We start from the raw sequence: 26,122 nt of genomic DNA, 5'->3' as shown, positions 1-26,122 counted from the left end.
TGCGAGCTGGGTGACGTCACACGCATTCGGTGCAAAGTGCATGTATGCAGGCCAACCTCCTCGCGTTTATGTCGACTTGGTGTTCGTTCCTTTTGTGAGCGACATCGAAGGGGCCCTATCCCCTTTGGAACCCTTCTCTGGGTCAACGTTCGTCTTTCGGTCACTGGCCTGACCTTGCAGATGTAATTTTGTACGTCTGATTCACACTATCCTCTCAAGCAATGTCTATTTCGATTCCAAAATTAATAATAGTCATAAATAAATTGATATATTTACGTGCCAATTTTTGGATGCAACGCACTTTCGTACAGCATTACTTACGAACTAAAACCGAGATAAGATAAACCTCACTTGATATGATTATTCAAGCCTTCTAAAAGTCATCTACTTATTTCAAATAATATTTTGTATCTTCTTAAAAAAAATAGTTACTTTTATACTTTTTATTTTATATATCAAAATAAATTATATTATGTATATTTCTGGCAGTTCTTACTTTCTTTAACACAGTATTATGAGTTCAAAACAATGGGAAGAAATATACTACACATTGTAGTAAAAAAAGTAAGTATTCTAAATTCCGTAAAGGAAGTTTCAGTTTCTGAGAAATCGGTGTTACGTGGCAAGCCTCACCAGGAACTTATAGGACGAGGAACACAGAATTCAAGAGTAGTATAGCGCAATTTTCTGCACACGTCATATCAGTTTCAGTTGCATCACGCGTAATTTGTCAGCTGCTCAGTAGCAACAAAGGTAGAGCGGTCATTCTGATACTTAAAAAATATACAGAGTTACGCTAGCTTGCACATAGTTTATCTCAAACGGTTTCGCTGTGCAAAATCGTGCTATGCTGAGCTGAGATGAAACGTAGATAAAAGGCAAATCATTTCAGTTCCGTAAACTTTTGAAGACGTTCTACCCAATTACAATGCCTATGGTTTGAACAAAGAAATCACGGATCTTTAAGAATATGTATATAAATAGGAGGATGTTAAATATTGCAAACGTTCTTCCTAAGTTTTTATACTTATTACTGCAGTGATATAGGATATGGATGCCACGCAACGCAACCTCGCTCCAGTTACGTCAAGCATTTGGAACATTTTTCTATAAATAAAGTTAATCAAAATTAGGACAGTTTTCGATTTTTACACGTGTATGAGAATGTTATCAGTGTAATACACTCGCTTAAGAGAATGGCGGTTGACCATCTTGCAAACGAATCAATTGACTGAGATAGTCGAAATCATAAACCACGACTAAACATCAAAACCTGAGATGAGTCTCACTTAGGATCACAAAGCAAAATTTCACGAGGTAGTGGAGATCTAGATCCAGATGAACTATAAAAAGTAATGGGGGTCACAAAACTCACGGATTACTCATAAAGAAAAAAAAATAACATTAATATTAGACAATATAAAAAAAATGTGCGACATGTATACTTTAACTAGGCTGTAATAAGTAACTACTTATTTACTTAATACTCTTATTTATTCGGTTTATTTAAAAACAAGGACTTTTGGGGTACAAAAGGTACCTACACCTACATTTAAACACACGCGTAGGGTACATGACGAGTACCGGCTGAAACTTGATGTTATTGTCAAATGATTCATCAGCTTAATGAAGATCTTACACCCTGATCTGACGTAAGGTAAGGTAAGTGCTTTCATATAAAATATTCCATGTATCGTTAACCTACGTAAGGAGATATTTCCGTCGATCGTTTGCGCGTTGCTGCGCCATGTCCGTTCTCGCCGATATTTACCCGAAGCGCGCTTTGCAGGCGTATAAAACACGTTATTTGACCCAGTGCCGACTATTTCGTTCTCAACTTTGGCGAGAGAGCCATCTAGTGACAGGCGCGTGAAATACTTGCGTGTGTGCAATTGTGTCGTGTTTGTGATTTTTTCTAAATTCCTTCGTCCTACAAAATGCCTGGTCGTCCCATTTGGCAGGTAAGGATTTTTATTTTCAACCATTACAAGATTAAGCTAATAGCAAAATTAGGTGGGTCAGTAATTTTGTTTAAACTGTCAGATAGATCTGATAATGTTTTTTTTTTACAGTATACTACTAATGTTGAAATCTAGATAAAACCAAATAAATGAAAATGAAAATAGAGTTTAGGTAACATAACAATATAAACTTTTGCAGTGAAATAATCACACGTAATGTTTGAAAAGTTTTTAATGCAGGCATTTGTTTTATCTGAAAGCTTTTTCTATCTGAAGAAATTGTTTCTCAAATAATATTGCTCATTGCACGTGTTACTTGAACAGTAGTGTTTCAAAGTCTTGGAGCGTAAACAGTAAAGCGTTTCGGCTGAGTTCCATCAAAATCAGTGACTAATCCAAGGTAGCTTGATGAGAATACCTGAAAATAACACCGTAAACAATTTTCATCGTAAACTTTTGGCATAGTATCAAGATTGGTAGGTACTACACGCACAGTAAGCTTAGAACTTTAGAGCATGTTTTCACTTTCAAATTTCTGAATTATGTTTTCACGGGTCTTCAAGTGCGTAGCATAGGATGATCATAAAATTTCGAAAGAATATAAAACAAAAGTAGATATATGTATAATAATATTTATCATAGAAAGCCATCATCTCCCTAGCGCTATGTAGTTTTTCACGGAGTCCACTTACCTAACCAGAAGATTTGACAGGTCCGGTTTTTTAGAGAAGCGATTGCCTGTCTGACCTTCCAACCCGCGAAGGGAAAATCAGACCAATACAGGTTAAGTCACATACTGGATTCCTTACGATGTTTTCCTTCACCGCTGAACACGTGATAATCATTCATGATCCAAACATGAATTCGAAAACAAATTCGACAATCATTATTATAGGTTTGTGCAGAATTCGAACCTGCGACCTCAAGTGAGAGGCAGCGTTCTACCAACTGGGCTGCCACGGCAACCTATGTATCATAGAAAGCCGTCACTTGAAAATAAAACTGCATTGTAATATCCTTTAAATATTAAAGATTTATTTCCAAAATCTCAGTCACATTGCTTTTTTACCTTTTACTTATTTTAGTTCCGAATGTACAAATAATATTAGTAGACAAAAGTTATTTACAAAATTAGTACTCTATAACTATAGTCCAATTTTGTCACTATCTATTATTTCACTACATTTATTTAATAGTAATAAGGTACTTGTAACTCATTAATCAATTAAGTATTATATTCTGATTTTGGTATCGTCTTTTCGGATCACTTCCTTTATCAAAATATTTTCTCTTCACAAATAATTTACACTACGTATAAAGACAACAAATACTCAAACATTACTTAAACGTTTTTAATTATTGTTGTGAGTACGTATACATGCGTATGTGTATACGTGCTGAATTTATAGCTGAATTTAATGAAAAGACCTAACATTACCAGAAAAAACAAAAGAATATAATAAAATGACATTTCAAAAAAGAATAATATACCAATGAGATCGCTCCAAGGAGCCCGTCTTTAACGCTTACAGTTTAGTTTTATAAAACAGTAAAAATATAATACAGAATATGTTATAAACACTATTCAAATAATTATAATTAGTCAATCGACTTAATTACCATTTGATAGTCTTACGAACTAAATAATAAAATTCACGCAATCTGCATTAATTGTAAGATAGTGATTACTAAATTAAATACAGTTTTTATTCCTCTTTACCTACAATTGGGTAGTTTCCTAGGTCAATGATAAATTATGAAATTCTGATTACAAAATAAAGACAGATTTAAAGCTGACAAAAAACTTTTTTCTATTTAACTTATCTTTGAGATTTAGTCAAGAAAAACGCAATAATAAGTGCGTAATTTTATCACGTTCTTCTATGACGTCACAATGTGCTTTTTTATACAAATTCCATAGTAATTATGAGTTTTGACGTTTAGTAAAAAGTAACTGATTTGACTAGTTGGAAACTAGCCTATTGTATCACTTAAATTTAGGTACATAACGGTTTAAGCGACCCCAGAGTATTTGATGGTAGTTAGTCAACATAATAATAATGCACTGTAAATTAAATTATTACATCAATGTGATGAACAAATCATAATATCAAACTTTTTTATTTGTAGTATCGAGTTTTTTGCTAACCGAATTATTTTTGATGTCACCTACCATAAAATTGCCTGGTAGATTATGGAATAACTGCTGCATGAACCCTAAAAGAATGTCTTCTATAGTTTTCGAAAGAATTGGTCTAAGAGACTCGGAAACAGGCCGCCAGTTCTCGTTCAAATACGCGTTGGTACTGTCCTCTGAAAAAGAAAATAAATAATTATAATATTATTATTATTATATTGTAATACATGTGTAATAAATACCAGACTAGCACCTGAAATAAATGACAATTTCTTTTTATAAAAATTGCTAAACCTTCATTAAAAAATATATCATTATACATACAAAAGAAAAAGAGTTTTAATAGAGTCCTCTTCAATCCTAATATTTTTAACACAACATTTGGACATGTTGGTTAAATTACTTATAATAATTTAATTAGATAAGTCATCATCAAATCAGTACGTAAGTATTTATTTCTTATAAATAAAAAATAAAATAAATAGTGGATGACCCTTGCGACGAAATCAAGAAACTCAAAGAGCAAGTTCTATTTACAAGCAAACATACTTTATGAATCACCAAGGTTACGTTTTTATTTACGTCACAGTATCGCAAAAACCATCATAAATAAAATTGGCAACAACCAAACGACAGAACCAACAGAATCTCTGACGCTTCAGCCAGCGTCAACGTTGCAATTTGCAACACGTTAGTACCAGGACAACAGAAATACGGTAGAAGTTATAAGAAACTAATATTTCTACATCAGCGACATCTATGATTTAATTTTCGTAACTTTTATATCAGCTACTCGACACTAGATGCCGCTAGTAAAATTATTTCACTATGATCTCATAGATGGCGTTACGATGTAGATTAAAGTTTGTATAAATAAAATTATTCTTACCCAATGACTTGATGCCATCAAAAAGATTGTTCATACGCAATTTTAGGCCCCCAATTGCATATTTTACATGAGCTGCAGTCACATTGAAAAATGTAAAACCATCTTTTTCGTACAATTTAACATCACTTACGATGTCGATTGTCATATTACCTGAAATAATTTTATGTTTTAATTATCTTCTAAAGTCTAAATAATACGTTATATCTTTACATCAAACCTAGTTCAGCATAAAACTAGTCAGATTAATAGGTAGGTAGGTAGGTATAAGGCGCCTGATTGATTACAGTACTCTTGGATTGCGTGATGTTACTAAAATAACCACCCGACGGAGAATTTTCCAGTAGTTTAGATTTAGCTGCGACGGATATTGCAGCACAGCTCTTAAGTAAAACGTACCTAGTACAAGCACTGAAATTATCCAAACGTAATAAGTAGGTAGTGCATGTAAGATGAACAAATGTACAGGTAGAGACTATGTAGAGTTGTAATTTGTCAAGTTTTGGCAGCATGCAAAGCCGTATTTCTCGCTCATTTATGCCTACAGGCATTGTCACGAAATTAATTTGGTGTGAAACATTATCGTTGTAATGCAATGACCGCTGACCGGCTAAGAGCGTAACGGACACGCTCTTAGTAATGAAGAGTTTAACTGCCAGAACTGCAACGATCGACACGCAATCAAAAGATCAATAAAAATTAAGAAGAAATAAGAAGATAAATAAAAAATTATAGATATTTTCTTCCCTAGCTTCTAAAATGCTTGTTTACTTACTTGGCTCAAACCAGCATATTCCCCGACCAACTAAGGGGATCAACAGAATTTTCCCTCTAAGGTCGTACGTGCCTTCTATTCTCATTTTCGGAACACGAACTCTAGTATAAAAATCATACGTTTTGCCATCCACTCTGAAACAAATGTCATTGATTATAGAATATTATAGACAAGGATAATCGATATCATACATTATTGAACTCAAAATTGCAACCATCATTATTAACTTGGTAACTAACTACTCTACATGGTAAACATTATAATGTTAAAAATCCCAAGTCGTCAGATAAATTCGTGTCTATCAGCAGCCCAAAAGTATTTTTTATATTATTTACTTGTACTAAATATTATTTCTTGCTTAATTATGTATTATTGAAAACCATAAAGAGGCATTTATTTAATAGGTAACTAACTAACTAACCAATCACTAAACAATTTCTTTCGCAAGCCAGCAAACATTAACAGCGTGTTTTGCACTCAGTCGATCAAACAGTGGCTCAAGGTACCAGGAGAACAGAACACGTAAAGCGATGAAATTACTCACTGGCTCGATAGCACTTGTGTTTTGCCGAAACCCGTCACGATAACATCGTCCAACGCCGCATTCACGTTCACAGGACCGTCGCCTTGTAGTATTCGGATTTTAGGAATCTTCAATGGGTCTAATGGTGGCAACCCGATTTCTGGTAGACCTGTAAATATCACAAATACTTATGTTTAGTTGAAAAACACATAAATAGGATGAATCAGAATGAAACTATTCGAAACATTCTAGTGGAAAATTTTCTTGTTTGTGCTCTCTTACAATTCTCTCATATATATAATAAATATATAAAGTGTTCGTAGTTGCAATATTTTATCCATAATTAACGTCACGCAATAGTCGCGGATAATTCAGATTTAAATATTTCATCACCGATTCGTTCAATACATACCAACCTAATTTTAGCGTAATTTCTGTACTCTCCTTTGTTCACGACTAGTTTATTAGTATATCATAATATTTTTTAAATATCGATATATATCAAAGGTTCATAGCAAACTGGTCATCGTATGAGCATGGTGAAGAAATAGCGCTTTCGCTTTCCGCAAGTTATGTACACGTTTCGTAATTGAGGCTATGTGACTAGCTTAGTGGCGTGAACCTACCAACCAGCCCACTATTTCAACTGCGAGTTTAATACGTCTCCAAGAATCTTGACAGTGTCGTAAATAAAACATCGGAATATTTAAAAATACTCCATTAATAAAGGTTCGGAAATATATTAATTTATCACGAAAATTTAAATAAAGCAAGATTTTCCTCGAAAAAAGAGGAAAATGAAGTAAATAATACAAAAATGGGGGAATATTTGATCAGGAGCGCAGCGCAACAGAGGAGTAGGTTTCCACAGGTTGCACAGAGCTGTTCAGTTGTGCAACAACCAGGCGTTCAGCAACCGTGCCGACCACTTACGAAGCTAACTGGTTGTTAACCACATATTTGTATGCATAAATAGTATAATTTTGCATAAAATTCGTGCCATCCACGGAAGAAATAAACAGCAACTATCATGAGATACGATAGATAAACATGCTAAACTAGACAAACATGTGTACTGAGAAATCATTTCTTCACTATTTTTTTTTTTTAACTATTTATAGGTAATCAGATAAGCACTGAAATAACCAAACACAAACTGGGTGGCAATGATCTCATTTAAAAATAGGAACTAAACCCGATCTGCCTTGAAAAGGAAAGTCGAACGTAAGCGTAAATAAATCAATCGCAATTCGTAAGTGGTTCACTACGTAATTTTTACATCACATGAAGTATTTACCTGGGCCCAGGGCGTCGAATAACTGTTGCACCGCTTCTCGCGAGCAATCATCAAAATCAGGATCACTTTTCAAACATGTTTTGACGAAATTTGCTGAAATAATTCCAAATAAAAATAAAAAATCGGAATATTGATCAATATAATAAATGTTAAATCGTCACTAATACGCCCAGCCCCCCAGCCCAGCTGCCCTATTTTTCCCTAAAAAAGTAGCATGGAAAATGTTACACCGACAAGAGCATGGCTCTTAAATTAGTGAAATGTGAAGTACCTTCCTATAAATGATAATTAAATTAAATTACTAAGATTGATAATGATTGTTGATATGATAATTATCTAACTGAATAGGGTTATTAATATTGTGCACTGCTGATAATAAATCTTTCCTTTATGTGTGATAATGACCACATTATGTATTTATTAACACAGTTAATATCACACCTTGGCATTGAAAAGTTAATTTAATATTACTGTCAACTCGTCGTAAGCATCGCCAATATTTTTTGTTGTTAAAATAACTGAAACTTTCAATTTCATAGAAGTGTCTTCTTGTTGCCAAAATGTTGACGTTCGCTACATTACTGAGAAACATTCAGTAAAAACGGCTTCCGCTTCTCACTAATTTGACAAACTAATTAAAGACTGTAAACATATTTAAAAACTTACTATAAAGTATATTACAACTAGCTTCAATACAAAATAACTAAAAAATGTTCTACTCAATCCCAACTTTTGTTCTCACATAATAAAATCGGTCAATCACCTCTATAACGATGCTGTAATAGTTCTATCACAATAGTCTGTTACGTTTGTAAATAAACGATTTATGTAACGGCGATTTGCGAAAGATATACTCGCTATTTTGGGCAGCTGGCGTCTATCGGCTAACTTATCTAGGTCGAGTGGTGATAATGATAGTAAAAAAAAATACATACGTTTAGTTTTATAATGTTCGCCGGCGGTATAGTGGAGCACACACGTCACTATAAATAATTTAAACTGCATTTTTGTTTGTTGGTCCACGTTTGTGCGTCAAGCACGCCGGCGCAGGCTCGATACTAACAACTTCGCCCGTCCCCGTGCGCAGGCGCAACTTGGGGGGGAGGCTCGCAATTGCCAATAATGTAAATAAAACTTTAACTTTTATTGCTTAAGTTCATGTACAAAGGCAGGAATTGTTTACTTTGCTCTTTTTTAAAAACCTTTCAAGAGTAGATATTGATAATGAATTGCGAGTGGCTAAGCCGTTCTACTTCTTTAAATTGGCTTTATATGAGACGGTATGAGGTTCGTACTTAACCTTTTCCGATTGTTTAAAGGGCAGTTGAATTACGAAAGGTATCTTAAATGTAGGTACTTGATTGATAAATGTAAAGGGCTAACTTTATACTCAACTAGAGTCTCAGATATTACTATAATCAGAGTCATAGCATCACTATTTAAAGTGACTGAAACGTTTCAAATGGGGTGACTAGAAGAGTAAATATTGTCGTATTTATTACCTGATTGAAAAGTAATATTTAACCATGTTTGCGTCTAGATTGTTCGATAACATTTCATAAAAGCATCTAGGTACCTGGCTAGATTGAAATCTAGTTAGGTACCAGACTGCTGAATTGCGTTAGTGCCAGCTAATGGTTATTTTGAAATGTAATGTCAACATACCCATGCATGATCATTTACGAAATACTTAGGATCAAAACACCGAAACTCGACATTAAGGTAAGTAAATCGAGACTTTAGCAACTTTTGTATTTGAAACAATGATTTAAATAATAATTGCAGCAAAAAGCCGATGACAAAAATTATAATAAATTATAAAATGATGATTTATTTCTAGATTCGGAACTATAGATAAAGATTTTCTACTATTTAAATTAGGAATTTTAGTGTTAATATAAATAAATAGGTAATTTTAATAAACCAAATACATTATTTTTGTTTGGTTTACAAGTTTTACATAAAGATATTTTTATTAAAAAAAAATATGAATTTTAATCACGAAAAACGCAACAATTTTTAACGATTTTCTTTGACGTCATAGCTTACGTATTCAATCTTGACATTTAGCGAAACTGATTTAACTAGTTAGAATCTACCTTATTAGAATGTTTTTACGAATAGGAAGGACCGTTTACACTTGCAAGCAACTTACCACGCCACTAACTTGCCCCACATGTAGTTCCTGTATAACTAGTCGAGTAGCTCGTAATCAAGACCTAATACGTGTTATAAGTGTTACAATCGTTCCGTTACATCAATTTCTTCTTCTTTCACAAAACCCACGTGTTGTAATCAGACGTTCAATATTAGTCAGTACTGATTTCTTCACGTTTATTTGTACTGTTTGAAAGGAAAATCGCGTGTATTCAATTTGGGGTTTGATTTGCATTATTTTTCTTTTTATTGATTTGTATTTGACCAATATAGACGGCGATGCGGCTCACTATCTATCAAGTTTTAGTGATGAGCCGCTGCCAGGTTCAAAAAGAGGTGCTAAAAGAACTTACCTAGCTTTTAAGAAAATAGGATTACAATGCAGGAAAGAACAGTTTGATAATAAAACCAATCAGTGTCCATAATATTAAGTGAACATTTCCACTTTGGAACATTCCCGGAAACGGCACATCACTGATCACCTTGGTCTAACAGAAAGCTCGGTGAAGCGCGGGTACTTAGTTCATCTTACGGAGGTACTACTGACTAGCCCAAATATAGTCACTTATGTTATTGGGATATAATATCGATGATTGTTCCTGGTTAGAAAGAGTCTGTTGTGGATTAATTAACTCAAAAATGGAACGTGCCTCTTGAAACTTTTGCCCTCGCCCTGCTGTTCGTATCTACTGACCCAATGGTGAACGCCAATAATGGTAATCGTTACATGAGCCATGTCAGGGGCTTTTGTGCGGCTCAATTATAACACCAGGGTTGATGAAGTTGGTATTGTACCTCACAACCCACACGATAAGTAGAGAAGATGGTGAACGCCGTCTAAGATAAAACTACAATAAATAGGTGACCCCAAAACAAGCTTTAACCCTTCGCTTAGATGAATTTATCTCTCAGTCAGATAATAATAACTTTAGTCGTACCTTGAAAAGCAATCAAAACCACGTTTTACCAATAAACATTCTTTCAACTAAACAGAATCCAATTTGTTTTAATGCTTATACACAACTACTAAGAAACCCAACAACGCATGTAGATAGACCGCATATACTTAAATATTCACATTTTGTGATTTTGCAAAACAGTTTATGCCAACAACATACGATATTATGCAATGTGTACGACGCGACTCCTGCGCCGCTCTTTGCCAACTGTAGGTCAATGCCGCTGCACACTTCAAGAGAATAGTTTAGTAATGTAGTCGTCTCTTTAGGCAACAATATTTCGTAGCATTTTATGGTGAAAAAACCACAAAACCGCCATTTTGAAAAATCGCATTCTTATGTTATTTTCTTCAACGAAATTTCTGTTTCTTTCAATGAATTTGAATCTAGATAAAAATCGAGACCACATGCAGGCAGGCGGCAGGTTGGTGGAAGTGTTTCTGCTAAGAATCAACCCTTTCATCTAAACATAACATAACAAATACTTTATTGCGCAAACAGGAAAATACGAACCAAAAGAGAAAAAGAATGAGTACAATAGGCGGCCTTATTACTAAGTAGCAATCTCTTCCAGGCAACCTTAAAGTATAGGAGATATTTAATATTATATAATATAGCGGGATAGTGCATCATCGGAATACTTGTACGTATAAAAATAAATACAAAAATAGATAACGAGTACATAAACTAGACTAAACTATATAAACTAGTCTTAGTTTTCTTTCTGAACACCGTCAGTGTGTCATTGACGATAGAAGTTACATTCAAACTCAACAGGAATTGAATTACCCAATGAGTAGAAAAAATAGAACTATTACTATTGTCTTCAGAAAATAATTCGCAGCTACTCTTCGAAGGTACTTATTAACAGGATATCAGCTTATCGCTATAATTATTTCATGATGCTATTCAGGATTTTCTGCATTATTTAAATGCTGAGAATGTTTTACATACTTTTGATCTTGGATCCGGTTGATAGATGGGACGTCTGTGCCCAGCAGTGGCAGTGGGCTTATATGTTGGTAATCTTGGAGTAAACACGTTATACGAATACAAACGAAACGCTGTAATAACGCCTTTATTTGACGGTATCATTGTTTTAAGGCCGCAACGAAACCAATAGAGGTGTTATATGATCTAAGTAGCGAAGACAGGACCAGTAGTATAAATTTAGTCGATGACAAGATGAAACCAGTAATTAACAGTAATTGTCCAAATATATATCAAACCAAGGCCAAGGTCTGATGTCATGAGTGTTAGCAGTCACTGCCACCCTCGAGTTGGCTCCGGATCAACATAAACAGTTCTGTTGGATGGACAATTCTAATATAGGACATACATACTTTAACATCACTTTACATTGTTTAGTAACCTAAAATGAACTGACGTCGATAATTCTGATACATTCGATTGTTCGCGCGATGAATCGGATTTTTTTTAAAATTATGTTTCATTTGGAACTTAGTGCAACATGAGGAAAGGAGTACGCAAGCTTTCCTCTCTGACAAAGTGTTTGCACGAGGTTTGTACGTTTGTGCGATACAAAACTAATTTGTATCCTAGCAACTGTGCGTATCCTAGCTACTGGCTACTCCCATTCGGTCCCGTTGCTCTATGATTTGAAATGATCAGACTCAAAAGTGCTTAAACGAAAGTTGAATAGAGTTAGCTACACTCATAACTTTTAAAGGAGAAACTATCTGGCAAAGAGAATATTCAATCACTACGTTTTACTAGCTGGCTTATATAATATTATTAAATGTCAAGTTTAAATAACAGTGAATTTAAATGTAAAAAGTGATGTCAAATGACACCAGCCAGCAATGTACGAATTTAACATATTCTGTCACGGAAGGAGAATCGGCCCGTTGTCGCTCTGCGGTTTAAGCCCACACATCTATGATAGAATACTTACTTCGGGAACAAACGCTAACAGCAGCTGGACTTCACGTAATGTTCTGTGTATGTAATTTGTTATTCTACTCGTAAGCAGTAGGTACTCATAATTATATCCTTCAAGATTGAGTAGATATTTATACCATAATGGGAAGCGTGACTTTATTAAGATTACATAACATAATTAATCAATATAGTAGACTGCGTAAATGCTTCCAATTACTGAGTAGGTACGGACCTCCCGTTAATTCACTGAAGGCTAATACCTATTTCATAGTACTTCTACTCACGCTAAACAAATTTAGGCAGCACAATGCATACTTTCAGTTTTATTGTAGGTATCTCTTCTCTAATTATAATTTGTGTATAATGCATAGTGCATGAATAAGTATTTATAATTATTATTAGGTATTACCGAGCCGTGGTAGCCAGTTGGAAGAACATTTGACTCTCACTATAGTGAGAGTCAAACCGCCATCTTATAACATGGCAGGTTCGATTTTCGATGTTTCATGTTTGAATCGGATTATGATTATCAGGTGCTTAGAGGTGAAGGAAAAACATCGTGAGGAAACTCACATAATACCCGAGAAATACATTTAGGACGTATGTGACCTAACCTGTATTGAGCTGGTTTTCCCTTCGCGGGTTGTATGGTCAGACAGGCGGTCGCTTCTGTAAAAAACCGGATCTGTCAAATCTTCAGGTTAGGTAAGCGGACCCTGTGAAAACGGGAAAAGGGATGATATTATTACCAAGCTGTTGCACTGTGCGACTGCGCTTACCTATTCTGACGACTAATATCTATGGCTTTATTTCTATTCAGGGATTAATGATGTGAGCTTATACCTATCTTAGTACCTTTTTAGTGCTGACGTGTAAAATGTTTCGTCACCGAATGATTTCTCGACATTACCAAGCTTTCAAAATGTCAAAATAATCACGTGTTTACGTAAAATATGAATGCCAGCTACACGCTTATACTGTGCCTACTTACTGACTTAATTAGGTCAAGGTATTTCTCCATCTCAGGACAAGAATAACAGTGCAAATGTGTTTATTTTAAACCTCATTACCAGAGTTTATGAAAGAATATAATTTAAATGAAGGCGCCGCGCGCCGTACTAGCAAAATAATTTATGAAATTAATTTAATTTATGTCGAGCGAATTTGCGTACTTTTTTATTTATAATTTAATTTATTTATCGAAATTGTTTTCTAATTCATGTTTGTATAATAAATGATTATCACGTGCTCAGTGGTGAAGGAAAACATCGTAAGGAACCCCATATCGAAAACGTGATTCGGAGGTATAGAAAAATTAGACAAGCAGTCGCTATTCTGTATCTTCATATTCAGATTAGGTAAGCCGACGTGAAAATGACATACTGTTAGGAAGTTTTAACGTTAATATTTATTTTAGATTTGCCTCGAAAGCTTTTCAATTCTTAGCAGACAAAAGAATGAAAGATCGTTGAATTGAAGGAGGTTTTCTTACTATAGAAAACGAATTGTGCATTCAGTAAGCACTTAGCTAATTTTGCATATAAAATACACATACATTTATGATATTTACGATTATAACCTTGCATTTATAATATTGTATTTCAATACAAACAGGTTAAATCGTAGGCTTCCTTATAGCATCGAGGCACCAAGGTTATTGATGTCATTTCTTTACAAAATGTAAGAAGCTCTTTGCAAAATAAAACTAGAAATCTTATTTAAAAAACACATTAAAACTCCCACTAGTAAGGTCACATGAATTTTTTTTAATTAATAGTAGGCCTGTACTTAGGATATCTCAACCATTTTATTGATTTGGGAAGATAATCATAATGCAGACTACACCTAATCTCGCAAATTTCGTGGTCATATCCATGTTAATATCAACAATTGAGTTTACTGACCCTAAATGGCATCTCCTACCACTATCACTGATTACTTTTATTATTAAGTACCTTATAGCTCTGTAGATAGAGTCATAAGTCGTAGTACTAACAAAACCATAGATATTTATGTTTTTTTTGCGTCTTATTATAATAATCTTATACCGTCATATAGAGGCCATAGTTCATTGATAAAATATATTATAATATGATCCCTTCATTACCTGTTATGACTAACTCTCTGGTAGATTTCAGTATGAAATATAATAATGCTAAGCTTTTTTTCTTATTATTCTCGAATAAAAAAAACGTTTTCATGTTATATTACTTAGATGGTCATTAAGAGCCAAGGGCCTTTGGCGGCTCAACAGTAACCCTGACACCAGGATTTTGAGGTCGGTCGCTGACTCTCACGAGATTAGAAGAGAGTAGTAGTTGGAGGGGAACCTACTGAATGGATAAATCTTTAAATAAACATGCAATCTCTTTAAAAAGAAAATAATATTTATTAATAATTATTTACAATTGTTCTTATCAATAGAAAAGTCTTAAAAAAATGTTATTAGATTAAATAAACTAGTTATTAGCCAACAAATAAAAGTGATTTAATTATGAATAAATAATACAAATAAAAATTCATAAGAGTTATCTATTAGACGTTTCTATTTAACCAGATATTTAGGTATACATTTAAAAAAATAAATTAAAAAGTTACGCAACATAATCTTAGCAGGCATTCAAAAACAAATCATTTAAAAAATAATGCACTTACGAACTGTTTGGTTTTGGTCTCAGATACCCACTTCAAAGTAAACCTATTGTAAGAAAAACGCCTCGGTTTTAAGAATCATTTCTGTTTTTTTTACTTATTGTAGATTTGCCGCCGATGGCATTAACTACTTGTCCGGACAAATGGGGAGCGCTGAAGGCTCTCACCCGGTACAAAGACAACAGTCCTGAGGGTGCCCAGTTGGGCGCGAAACATTTCTGCATTTGTGTTATCAAAGTATAATTATTATCTACATTTGTTCTTCTTATTATTTTGTATGGGTTGTATGGCCGATAACCGACCTCACCAACCCTAGCGTTAATGTTATATTGTTATTAGTCGGTTGTTATATGAAATTACCATATTTAAATGCTTATTTTTACTGAACTACTTTAGATTTTCTGACAATATTCGGGACTCGTAAAATAACCCTTAAACTCGAGGCATTACCAAAGTATTTGTATCAAAAGGATTTATAAATTTACATATGGCGGGTGTTGCCGAAGCCACCGTGTCCTGATTGTGAAGCTCCCTTGTTGAAGCCCATCTGGAGGTTTAGTTCGCTTTCGTGAGCCCTCAACTGCTCCTCAGTGAAGGTCCTCTCATTCTTCTCAGCCATTTTCGGGCCAAGAGTTGGGCCTGTGAACTCGGGGTGTTTCTGGGTCTGAAAAAATTGCATAAATTGAAGATATTTTGCATTGAAGGGCATAGTAATCCGTATAGTCGTAAAGACCAAATTCCTTTCAAAATCCAAATTCCACTGTTTAACCCTTAGGAAGATAATTGGGAGGTGCCTATACACAAAGACATTTTTAAACAACCATGTCAAAAACAAACAAAACAGAAATTCTGTTCTCGAAACTTTCTTCTATTTGAGGATTTATTTAAATTGGTATTTGAATAGACTCCAATTGAATGGTGTTTACGACGATTCAAGTCAGCTGTTCTGCAATTAATTATTCAAATGGAATAGTAGGTTTTTAGATTTCCTTATTTTGTTCTTTGCGTATATGAAGAACTTTAGACTTACGATTCTTCCTAGCGCATACAAGCACAGAGTGACTTGGGGGATGTTACGCCTCTCGAAAAGATCGGCTGTTTGGAAGATTTCCTCCTCTGGCACTCCGTATTTCTTGATCGCAGCCTGGAACCTGAAATATATTACAATAGAATCAATTTCAGAAGTTATGAATAAGCATAGTACATAGTTAACGTGAATTAACTGTTTTTAAATGGAGGGCATAATATTTATGCTACCAGGATAACATAATTCACATCAGCACATGATTTGAAATCCGAACTTGTGATTGACAAGTCAACTTACGATAAACAAAACATTCCTTCCAACATTATGTTTTTTACTTCTTTTTTTTGAATATTCTTAAATCGATTGTTTACCTTTGAATATTCTCCATAAGCTGGAAATTGGTGCCTTTCTCCTGGATCTTCTTAACAGACCCGGGGGCAAGTTTGTTGGCGAGTTTACACAGGACAACACCGTTCTTTAGAATATCTTCATACTCTCCTGAGGGTACAGGCTCGCCAATTACGGAAAAGATCCAGTTAAGGACCTCCTGTTCCTGTTCCTTGTTTCTGGCCTGGAAAAAACAGGAATGTTGAGAAATATAATCCAGTTTCGCAAAGAAACGATCGCGTTTGCAAGGTTACGTAAAACTTAGTGTTAAGGAGACGAAAGTGGAGTTGCAATTGGGTGAATGGTATTTTCTTTCATATGAAGTAAACGTATTATAAGTTAATGACGGTAAAAAAATCCAGTCGTAAATATCTCTCTAAACACAGCCATAACTTACAATAAAATCTCATAATACACTTTAAAATATAACACAAACACGATTGAAAATCTAGCGAGCTCAGAGTAGTAAAATGTTTGTCAATAAACGCTGAAAGTTTTGAGCGTGGGCCATAAAACAAGCGAGCTCCAGTGCCAAGTCGTTATGTTTCCAGCATCACCTCCGAAAATAGCCCAGTAACGCAAACAAGTTATCTGTGAAGTCTGGAAAAGCTTTTGGACGTGTGCAATCAATTATGGGGGCGCACAGCTGTACTCTGTGGCCCCAATGACGTCATCACATGAAGTGCCAGACATAAGAATTTTAGACGGTTTGAACGACTCGAAAATATTTTGATCCGACTCAAATATATTCTATTTTCGAATGCAGTTTCGATTTCATTTGAAATATCTAGAATGCTTGTTATTGTAGCACGCGTGAGAGCCCAGCTCAAAGTTTGTCTACAATAAGACAAGTAAAAAAAATGAAGAATCATTTTGCAAAATTCGGAACGTCTGTTTACCAACAAACGTTATGTTATGTGAAACTGTGGGAAATGTCGCAGCGATGTAACGAAGGATGCATTATTATTTGTAAAGTAACTGGATTATTACTGTAAGTAGACACAAAATTAGAGTATGTATACAAATAAAAACATAGTGGAAGCTTCCTAGCATTGAAAATATTTTTAACTGTTTTTAAACTCCTTAAAGAAGTGTCAACTGTCAACCGTTGTTGACAGCTGGGGGCAGCTGCGCAAGAGTCTAATCTTTTGATCGAAGTCAAGATGAGAACATAGATTAAAAAGATCAGTCCAAACAATAAAACCAATGTTTCGTAGCATTCCTTTTGCCTAGTTTAAAGAAAGTTTAAGTAGTAGAAAGATTCTTGAAAAACTATTTGAATTCACTTTTGTTTTAAACGTGACGTTACGTCTATAATCCTACTAGATTTAAAATTAGATGCCTATAAACATTTGTACGTTATGAGGTATAAGTATAAAAAGGAAGGATTTTAACGCACACAGCCAGATAAGTACCTAAATACACGCATATGCGTTTCGAGAAAAACACATATATAAGCACTAGGGAAGTATATACTTAAGTTAAAAGGATGTCGATGCTCTAGGAAGGTAGTTATTTAAACAGGAAACGGATATCCTACTCAAGACACACACACTATATACAACTTAAATACACTTTACATTTAAAAACTAGTCTAGCTAGAGAATACAATATAAGGTTATAATATAAAATAACATAATAGTTTTGTTAAATCTTAAGAAATAAATTAGAACACTCGGAACACTAGCTTTTTTTTTAATGTACTTAGACGTTATTGATAGTTTATTTTTTATTATTTTGTAAATAAAAGTTTACGTACAGGCATTTTGTGAGGTGATATGTAAAGCACGGAGGGTTGGACGTGTGATCGCGTTGGATCCGAGGTTCAAACTGAAACTAGTGGAAGACGCCGCCCGCCCAACCTCGCGACCGCTGTGTGGGCGGCGCCCGCGCATCCGTCTTATACAGGCGGGACAAATTGCCCTTAGTTATCACTTCCGTATTCTACGGTACAGATAAAAAAGTTTAAGCGAGATATTACGTAACTTGGGTAGTCATATCGTGCTTCTCCAAACCCAAACACTTTACGCTTAGCTGCTTAATGATAAATTGCCAAATAAGAAAAAAAACATAAACTATATACGTCTCACTGCTGGGCACAGACCTTCCCTCAACGCGGCAGGTGTATGCTCCATACCCCCTCCGATTGATTGAGGGGAGGCCTAATTCGGACTAAACTGAAAACTTTGATTTAAGTATAAATTATTGCATTAGATGATCAGGAACAAACAAACCTTAATTTACTTACAAATCAACTTGTCATATACTAACGTTCTGTAAGTATAATGTCCATACGCTAAAATAGATCAATCAACAATGCAGTCTCTGCATAAGTAGTTGAAAGAAAGGTATTTCTTTTGTTTTTGATTTGGGCTTATAGATTTTTAATCTTCCTCACCAATAGATATTCCCCTCACAAATCCATTTACTTTGTAATTATTTTGTAATAGCAACACCCTTTGTATAAAAACGTAAATAACCTCAACGCTTTATCACAATCAATTTATTTTTTTCCCATTGACCGCAAATGACATTGGTAAACAGGATAAAGACAATTAATTTAATTTAATTTTCAACGAGAATATTATGTCTTCTCGTTATGTATGTATCTTCATAAAGAGATTATGATATCAATCGGACAAAATTTTGACTCGGTCGGGACTTGAGCCCGCAGCTCGGGCTTGACAAGAACAGTTCTTTTTCACGGGTAAGGGCTATAAAAACAAAAATCATATATCTTCATGTTTATAAGAGATGTCTTCTTATATTAAATTGTTGTATATTGTAACATAACATTGCATCGCGTTTGTATCCCCGAAGGTGTAGACGATTACTTGTGGCTCTGCGAACCCTATTAGGTATTAAAGCCGCAAAACAAGAATATGTTCAGATATTTTGTTTATAATCGCGGGCATGTCGTGAAAATCGACTAAAATTTATTAAGGGTGGTATTAATAAACTAATCTCAGCTTCGAGACTGCCCTCAAGATCATGTCAATGTGACAGTTTTATATAAAAACAAGGACTTGAGCATGATCTTGAGGACAGTCTCAGCTGAGATTAGTTTATTAATACCCCCCCTAAGTACTCTGGAACATGATGATCTACGATTAACTATCGCTGTTTTTTATGAACTTCATCATATCCATTTTAGAATTGCAATATTTCGCATATATTGGTGACCCCAACCCGATCACGCTCGTAATTCTTATTTAAGCCCCTGTTGGTATCAGGGTGTCTAAAGACAATATAATACATAATATTAGTGTTAAGATAAATGATTATCACGTGCTCAGAGGTAAAGGAAAACATCGTGAGGAAACTCACATTCCCGGGAAATTCATTTTCGGAGGTATGTGACCTAACCTGTATTAGGCTGGTTTGCCATTCGCTTCTGTCGTCGTTTCTATAAAACATCGGACGTATCAAATCTTCAGGTTAAGTAAGCGGACTCTGTGAAAAACAGAAAAATGCTAGGGTTAAGATGATTAGTGTTAGGTTAACCAGCATATAAGGTGTGATGCTCTGTCGCGGGGCCACCACTTCCGATACAGTTGAAAACGATATAGTTTAATGTACGTATTACGTACATAATCTACGTCAAAAGATTTTATAATGTACGTCCATATCACAAAGATATTATCACCGATCTCAAACATTATCTTCGAATAAGTAAGTACGTGTATTGTTCTGTGATTGTCTTTTAACACATAACAATAAGCTCACGACTACATCACAATTGGGTTAACAGAGTTACTTGCGATGGGCATGATGAAGAAAGTACCCACACCTCACCGAGTTTTCTGTTACACCAACGTGATAGGTGATGAGCCGTATCGCCACCTATAATGCCAAATGTCTTTTCATTCAATGTTATTGTCTTTTATGTAATCACTAGCGACCCGTCCCGACTTCGCTCAGGTGCAATGCTGAGGAAAACTGAAATAACAGTATTTCTCCACTATTGAATGGATGTTGTTATACATATAAACCTTCCTCTTGAATCACTCTATCTATTAAAAAAAATCGCATCGAAATCCGTTGCGTAGTTTTAAAGATTTAAGCGTACATAGAAAAAGCGACTTTGTTTTATACTATGTAGTGATTAAAGAATAAAATGCACTTTTTATAAATATTCCCCTATATCCTGCTGAATGAAACAGAATTATAACAGATTCGAACACCGGATGTGATATCACTAGGAAACGAGGGCAAAAATAGACACGAGAAGAACATTTATCTGGCAGATTGAGAACATAACACACAGATTTAGCTGCGGGGGTTTCATTTTTCGGACGAAACTTTTATTCATGAAAATGATAGACACACTTAGGGTGGCATTCAGGTCCGACCAAGTAATTAATGCCATCTGAGGCAAATCTATCTACAGTAAGTCACGTCAAAATAAAGATGGCAATCAGGAGAGAAAATGCGGCCCTACTTTGTTAAGCATTAACCTCACCATCGTTTATAGTGATAGTCTGTTATCGTATTGGAGTTAACACAATTCGTTAGCCGTCTACTTCGCCACTTCGTCCAGGTAATTAAGTAAAACAGGTACCTAATAAAGTAAGGTAAAAATTGTTGTGGGACTAAAAAGTAAGTATATAATGGAATAGTATAATGTAATCTTAAAGAGGATGGGACGTTACGTAAAATCTATGGCTATTTATATCTTTATAATAATTACCATTATTCTACACAATCATAGTGGTTTAAGATCCGAATACTAAACAACCTTCGCCCATCTGTTTAGTGAAAGAAAAGTATTTTATTTAACTTTAGTAGAATATGAATGTACCAGAGATATTGATTAATTGAATATTAAAAAACTATTGCAGTCATAATTTTATACCAATCGAAAGTATGAAACCTACAGAATATACATAAATAGTAAATCAACAGCTCGACACACAACACACAGTACTGGTAGACACCATTACTTTCCATAGACATGGTTTTGAAGTTACACGTAATATATTTTAGTGTCGTATGTAATATTTATTAAAAGCGTCGACAGAAAACGTACTCAAGTTCAGAAATAGACACGATAGGCGTGGATCAAATCCAAAACAGCTGTGAAACATTTATATCACGCGCATTATGTAAGAAATTAGATGCATTTCCACATCATTCTAGTATCAAAGTGAAATGATGTGATATTTTCGTTTCACTTTGAAATATTCTACATAAGTAAATAAACTCATGCCCATAATACAGGTATTAGTGACATCGCAACGAAAACTTTAAGAGATGATTCAGACCGTGATTCTGAGTTGATATCAAGTATAATTTTACATCGTAAAAGTATAGACCTGAAATAATTTGAAAAAAATACCTAAAATTTTAATTTTCCGACAGAAAATTCCACTTGATATCAACTATCATAGTCTGTATTTTCCACGTCAGTATGTAATAACTATTTGGATTTATGTATTTAATAATAAATATAGACAGCAAAGAAAACTGTTTTCGTTACAATTTTAATTCAAAACAGTAATGATGGATGGAACATTCAAAATATCTTTTTGAAAGTTTTATCTTTGAACATAGAGCGGTTTGTTTTTCAGGAGTTCATTGTCGTCTAACATAAATATGTTTTTATGTTCTAGTACTTTCTACGTAGTAGTAAGTTGACATTGAATGGAGGGCATCGACCTTTGTGTGCGGTTGAATTGTCTCTGAAGTAGACATTTTATCATCATCATCATCAATTTAAGAGCTACGCTCTTGTCCGTGCAGCATTTTCTTTGTTACTTTTTTAGGGAAAAATAGGGCAGTGGTTTCCCTCTTGCCTTCCGCCCCGCAGTACTCTGTCTGATGCACATTTAACATTTTGTCATTTTATACAGAGCAGTAAAATAATGAACTGTAATTCTAAGTACCTACTTTAATTGTTTGGTGGGAGGGCAAATGAAGTTTTTATGTTAGCGGTAACCACAGAGCAAAGTAGACCAAGAGTTAAAAACGTCATAATTTTCTACTAGTGACTGATGAGGGGCCTTTGGCGGTTCAATAGTAACCCTGACACCAGGGTTGGTAATCCACCTCACAACCCACACGATAGAAGAAGACACTTTTTTATTAAATGCGATTTATAAATACGCATAACATCCTATGCAAGTTAACATCGTATCCTTTTACCACTTTTGTATTCAATTTAACTATAATACGATGCCATCGACAACTTATAAGAATTAACATGTTTGCTTATATAATAGAACGATTATTTTACCCGCAGTGGAGCAGCGTGGTGGAGTATGCTCCATACCCCCTCTAGTTGATTAAGAGAAGGCCTGTGCCCAATTTATAGATTGTTTATGTTATGTTACGTATCTATTTTATTAATGGAGCTGTAATCCAAACCGCCGAAGATCGCTGTTATGTGAAACATTGAAACCAGCGTTTACGGATGATCTGCTACTAACTGAACATTCTATAAATGCGATACCAATTGGCATCGTGCCAGAGAACTGAGGAGATACACGTGTCGGGAAAGTCCTGAAACGAAACTTTTGGGTAAAATCTTGACAGTTAGTACTTGGTCGCTAGTTAGAAATCTTGGTTGTTTTCACTAACACAGATGGCTTGACCATTATAGATGGTGATACGGCTCACCACCTAACACGTTGGTCTAACAGAAAGTTCGATGAGGTGTGGGTACTTAACTCATCTGACGGTAGACGTACCTCTGCCTACCCCAATTGGGATAAAGTCGAGATCTTAGTTAGAAGATGGTTATCTTGATAAACTATCGACACAAACAAGACGAAGAAAAGAAACTCACATAAAAAAACTAGCTCACCTCATATTAATTTGACTTGACCGTTATTCGAAGCTTATGCTTAATTGAGATAGGCACTACGTTTCCCGTCTTAACCTTCTGTCTCTTTCTATCTTCCTATGCCTATTTTCTGTCTCTTTCTTACGTAGCATCACCAGGCAGTGGGGGCACTCAGTTGAGTAGAACCCCAACTTTATTTCTTCATTGGCGTCTTGTTTCCCGTCGTGTGCGGTCGTGCTCACTACCACCAATACTACTTGGTTCAATAATCTTGGATAAGTGTACCGAAATATTATTATATACGATTGCAAGTCTGGTAACTTGGTTACAAGGTGAATTTAAAGGATATTAGAGGTAAGTTTGAATCTCTGATTACCTATTTGAAAATTGAAGTGCCTTTTTAACGGAATCAAAAAATATTTGAAGTATAACGGTTTTGTACACGTGTAAAATTATATATTTCAAAGGTGAACTTTGAACTTACAATTGTGTTGGACAGTATTAATTTTGAATTCTAACGGTTTTTTCTTTGGAATCGAGCAATTGTAACGTAATTTTAACGATTATTCGTTCGAGTTCATGTTATAATATAAATAATAATTATAATTTTTTTTTTTTGTTTGATCAATTCTAATGGTTTTTTCTTTTGGATTAAGCAATTTGTAACGAAGTTTTTAATAATTATGAAATTGTTCGAGTTTTGATATGATATTTTGATAATTCTAACAGGTTTTTTTTTTGGATCGGGCGACTGTAACGTTATTGAAACGATCTTTCGTTTGAGTCTGCTGTTATTTACGGTTTACTTATTTAGTTATTTTTGCCGATTTTAATATCTTTTTCTGATTTTAGTATGGATGAAGGTAATAAAAAACCCGATGATACAATTTTACCGGGATCTTCCCGATCCCCTCTACGACGATTATCATCTACAAGTTCGAGCTCAAATAGTAGTAGCAGTGAAAGCAGCTCTTCTAAATCTTCCTCTGAATCCAGTACCCCGAGGCGGAAGCGAAGCCATAAGAAGGGTAAAAAGAAAAAGGGGGGGAGACGTAAGCGCAGTTCAGAGAAAGTACACAAGCTTTCAAAGCAAGTTCGCGCTCTTCAAAAGCAATTAATTGCGAAGGATCATCAACCTAGGGTGAGTCAGAACTTCTATCACGATTCCTTATCACTTTGTTCCGATGTAAGTGGCAATCTTTACGAAAATTTGGATGATTGTGAAGTAAATAACGACACTCGTGATAATGACGATTTTACGTTTAATATTGCAACCAAATTAAAGGAACCATCTGTGCCCAAGACTCCAGAATCCTATTTAAAAATGTTATGCGATGTACAACATTTGGACAGTAAGGAATGGAACGAAATTAGATACTCAGATACTCAAAGGACTTATAATCTTTCACCAGGATTTACTAATATTGAAATGAATGAAGAAGTCAAAGGTTATGACTCTCAACGACATCTACTTTATTCCGACAAAGCCTATGCTGCTTTAACTATGTGCATTCTTAAACAAAGAGAAGCACTGCAAAGTGTTCTTCGTGACTTGTTGTTATGGGCTAGGGAGTCTGACTCCTTTAGTTACGCAGCCTTTAGTGATAAGATTAATGAGATTTTTTCCACAGGAGAATTTCACAAAACTTCTTCAGATTTACTTCAGCTAGTTTGTGGCCATCGCGCCGAAATAATACAGATGCGAAGAGATTGCGTGACTAAGCAAATAAAAGACCCGCTCGTGAAAGCCACCTTGCGAAAGATACCACCTACTTGCACCAACTTGTTCCATGCTGAGAAGTTTACTGCTGCCATTGAGAAAGCTGGTGGAGTGCGGAAATGTTTTTGGCAACGACAAAAGTCTAGGAATACCTCTGCCCCGCAGGCTGGGAACACGATAGCTCAAGTCTCTTCGCAAGGGACAGCGACTCGTAACAAACCCTCGCAGGGTTATTACAGTGCTTACAATAAAGCGTTCAATGGAAATCCACCCCCGCAGGGTGATTATAATGTTCATTATCATGCACAAGGACAAAGCTATCAGTCGGCTGCACCAAATAATCGAGGCTCCTTTCGTGGGCGCTCATACCGAACCAATGCCAGACCTCAGGGTCAGTCCAAATCCCAAAGGTATAAACGCACATCCTCGCCATCAGGTAATAACAACGACAACAAGCGACGTAGAAATTGACTCGGAGCAATTCAGGGCAGGCCGTCTCGCAAATTTTCGAATGAAATGGGAACATATGGGGGCACCGGATTACTTATTAAAAATTATAGAGGGGTATCGCATACCCTTTCACAGCAAGCCTCCATTGGTTCATCCAGATGCGTTCAAAGACAAGTTGAAGGTGCCAGTATCAGACGAAATGACGCTAGTCATAGAGCAACTGAAAAACCAAGGTGTTCTCGTAAAAGCCAAATTATCTTCAAGCTTCCTGTCCTCCATGTTTCTTGTTCCCAAGGCAGACGGCTCGGCTCGACCTATCTTCAACCTGAGAGGGCTCAATCAATTTGTTATAACAGACAAATTCAAACTTATAAATGCAGCTCGGGTACCGGACTTTCTACAGGCAAGAGATTGGCTATGCAAAATAGACCTTTCTCAAGCCTACTTTCATCTCCCTGTAGCCCGCAGCCACAGGAGGTTCCTCCGTCTCCTGTATCACGGAGAA

General features: G+C 35.2%; 3 protein-coding genes across 3 annotated transcripts in view; 1 reads left to right on the top strand and 2 right to left on the bottom strand.

The window, feature by feature from the left end:
* The first annotated feature begins 1,800 nt into the window (after window positions 1-1,800).
* The window catches only part of LOC126368497 (muscle-specific protein 20-like), a 35,499-nt gene continuing 11,177 nt past the window's right edge, over window positions 1,801-26,122 (top strand). The window contains exon 1 of the mRNA XM_050012521.1: window positions 1,801-1,961. Coding sequence (XP_049868478.1) covers window positions 1,938-1,961 — 24 coding nt within the window. The 5' untranslated portion in view covers window positions 1,801-1,937. The remainder of the gene's footprint in view (window positions 1,962-26,122) is intronic.
* LOC126368483 (protein takeout-like) lies at window positions 2,977-8,773 on the bottom strand. Its single transcript, XM_050012505.1, has 6 exons — window positions 8,515-8,773; window positions 7,580-7,672; window positions 6,304-6,451; window positions 5,760-5,893; window positions 4,988-5,137; window positions 2,977-4,274 (listed from the first exon to the last, which is right to left on the bottom strand). The coding sequence occupies exons 1-6, from the start codon at window positions 8,582-8,584 to the stop codon at window positions 4,072-4,074; spliced, it is 798 nt and encodes a 265-aa protein (XP_049868462.1). The 5' UTR covers window positions 8,585-8,773; the 3' UTR covers window positions 2,977-4,071.
* Window positions 14,963-18,579, bottom strand: LOC126368502 (myophilin). Its single transcript, XM_050012526.1, has 4 exons — window positions 18,423-18,579; window positions 16,648-16,847; window positions 16,280-16,400; window positions 14,963-15,913 (listed from the first exon to the last, which is right to left on the bottom strand). The coding sequence occupies exons 1-4, from the start codon at window positions 18,426-18,428 to the stop codon at window positions 15,731-15,733; spliced, it is 510 nt and encodes a 169-aa protein (XP_049868483.1). The 5' UTR covers window positions 18,429-18,579; the 3' UTR covers window positions 14,963-15,730.

The sequence above is a fragment of the Pectinophora gossypiella genome, chromosome 7, assembly GCF_024362695.1.
Source record: "Pectinophora gossypiella chromosome 7, ilPecGoss1.1, whole genome shotgun sequence".
Lineage (NCBI taxonomy): Eukaryota > Metazoa > Arthropoda > Insecta > Lepidoptera > Gelechiidae > Pectinophora > Pectinophora gossypiella.
The sequence above is the reverse complement of the archived record's forward strand: the minus strand, read 5'-3'. Positions and strand labels throughout refer to the sequence as shown.

Excerpts from the sequence above, each read along its gene's own strand:
- LOC126368483 (XM_050012505.1), bottom strand. The coding sequence starts at position 8,584 with ATGCAGTTTAAATTATTTATAGTGACGTGTGTGCTCCACTATACCGCC. Across the intron at positions 7,673-8,514 it reads CGAACATTATAAAACTAAAC|CAAATTTCGTCAAAACATGT; the intron begins GTATGTATTTTT and ends GAATTATTTCAG. Across the intron at positions 5,138-5,759 it reads AATATGCTGGTTTGAGCCAA|GTAATATGACAATCGACATC; the intron begins GTAAGTAAACAA and ends AAATTATTTCAG.
- LOC126368502 (XM_050012526.1), bottom strand. Across the intron at positions 16,401-16,647 it reads CTTATGGAGAATATTCAAAG|GTTCCAGGCTGCGATCAAGA; the intron begins GTAAACAATCGA and ends AATATATTTCAG. Across the intron at positions 15,914-16,279 it reads TGTATGCGCTAGGAAGAATC|ACCCAGAAACACCCCGAGTT; the intron begins GTAAGTCTAAAG and ends CAATTTTTTCAG.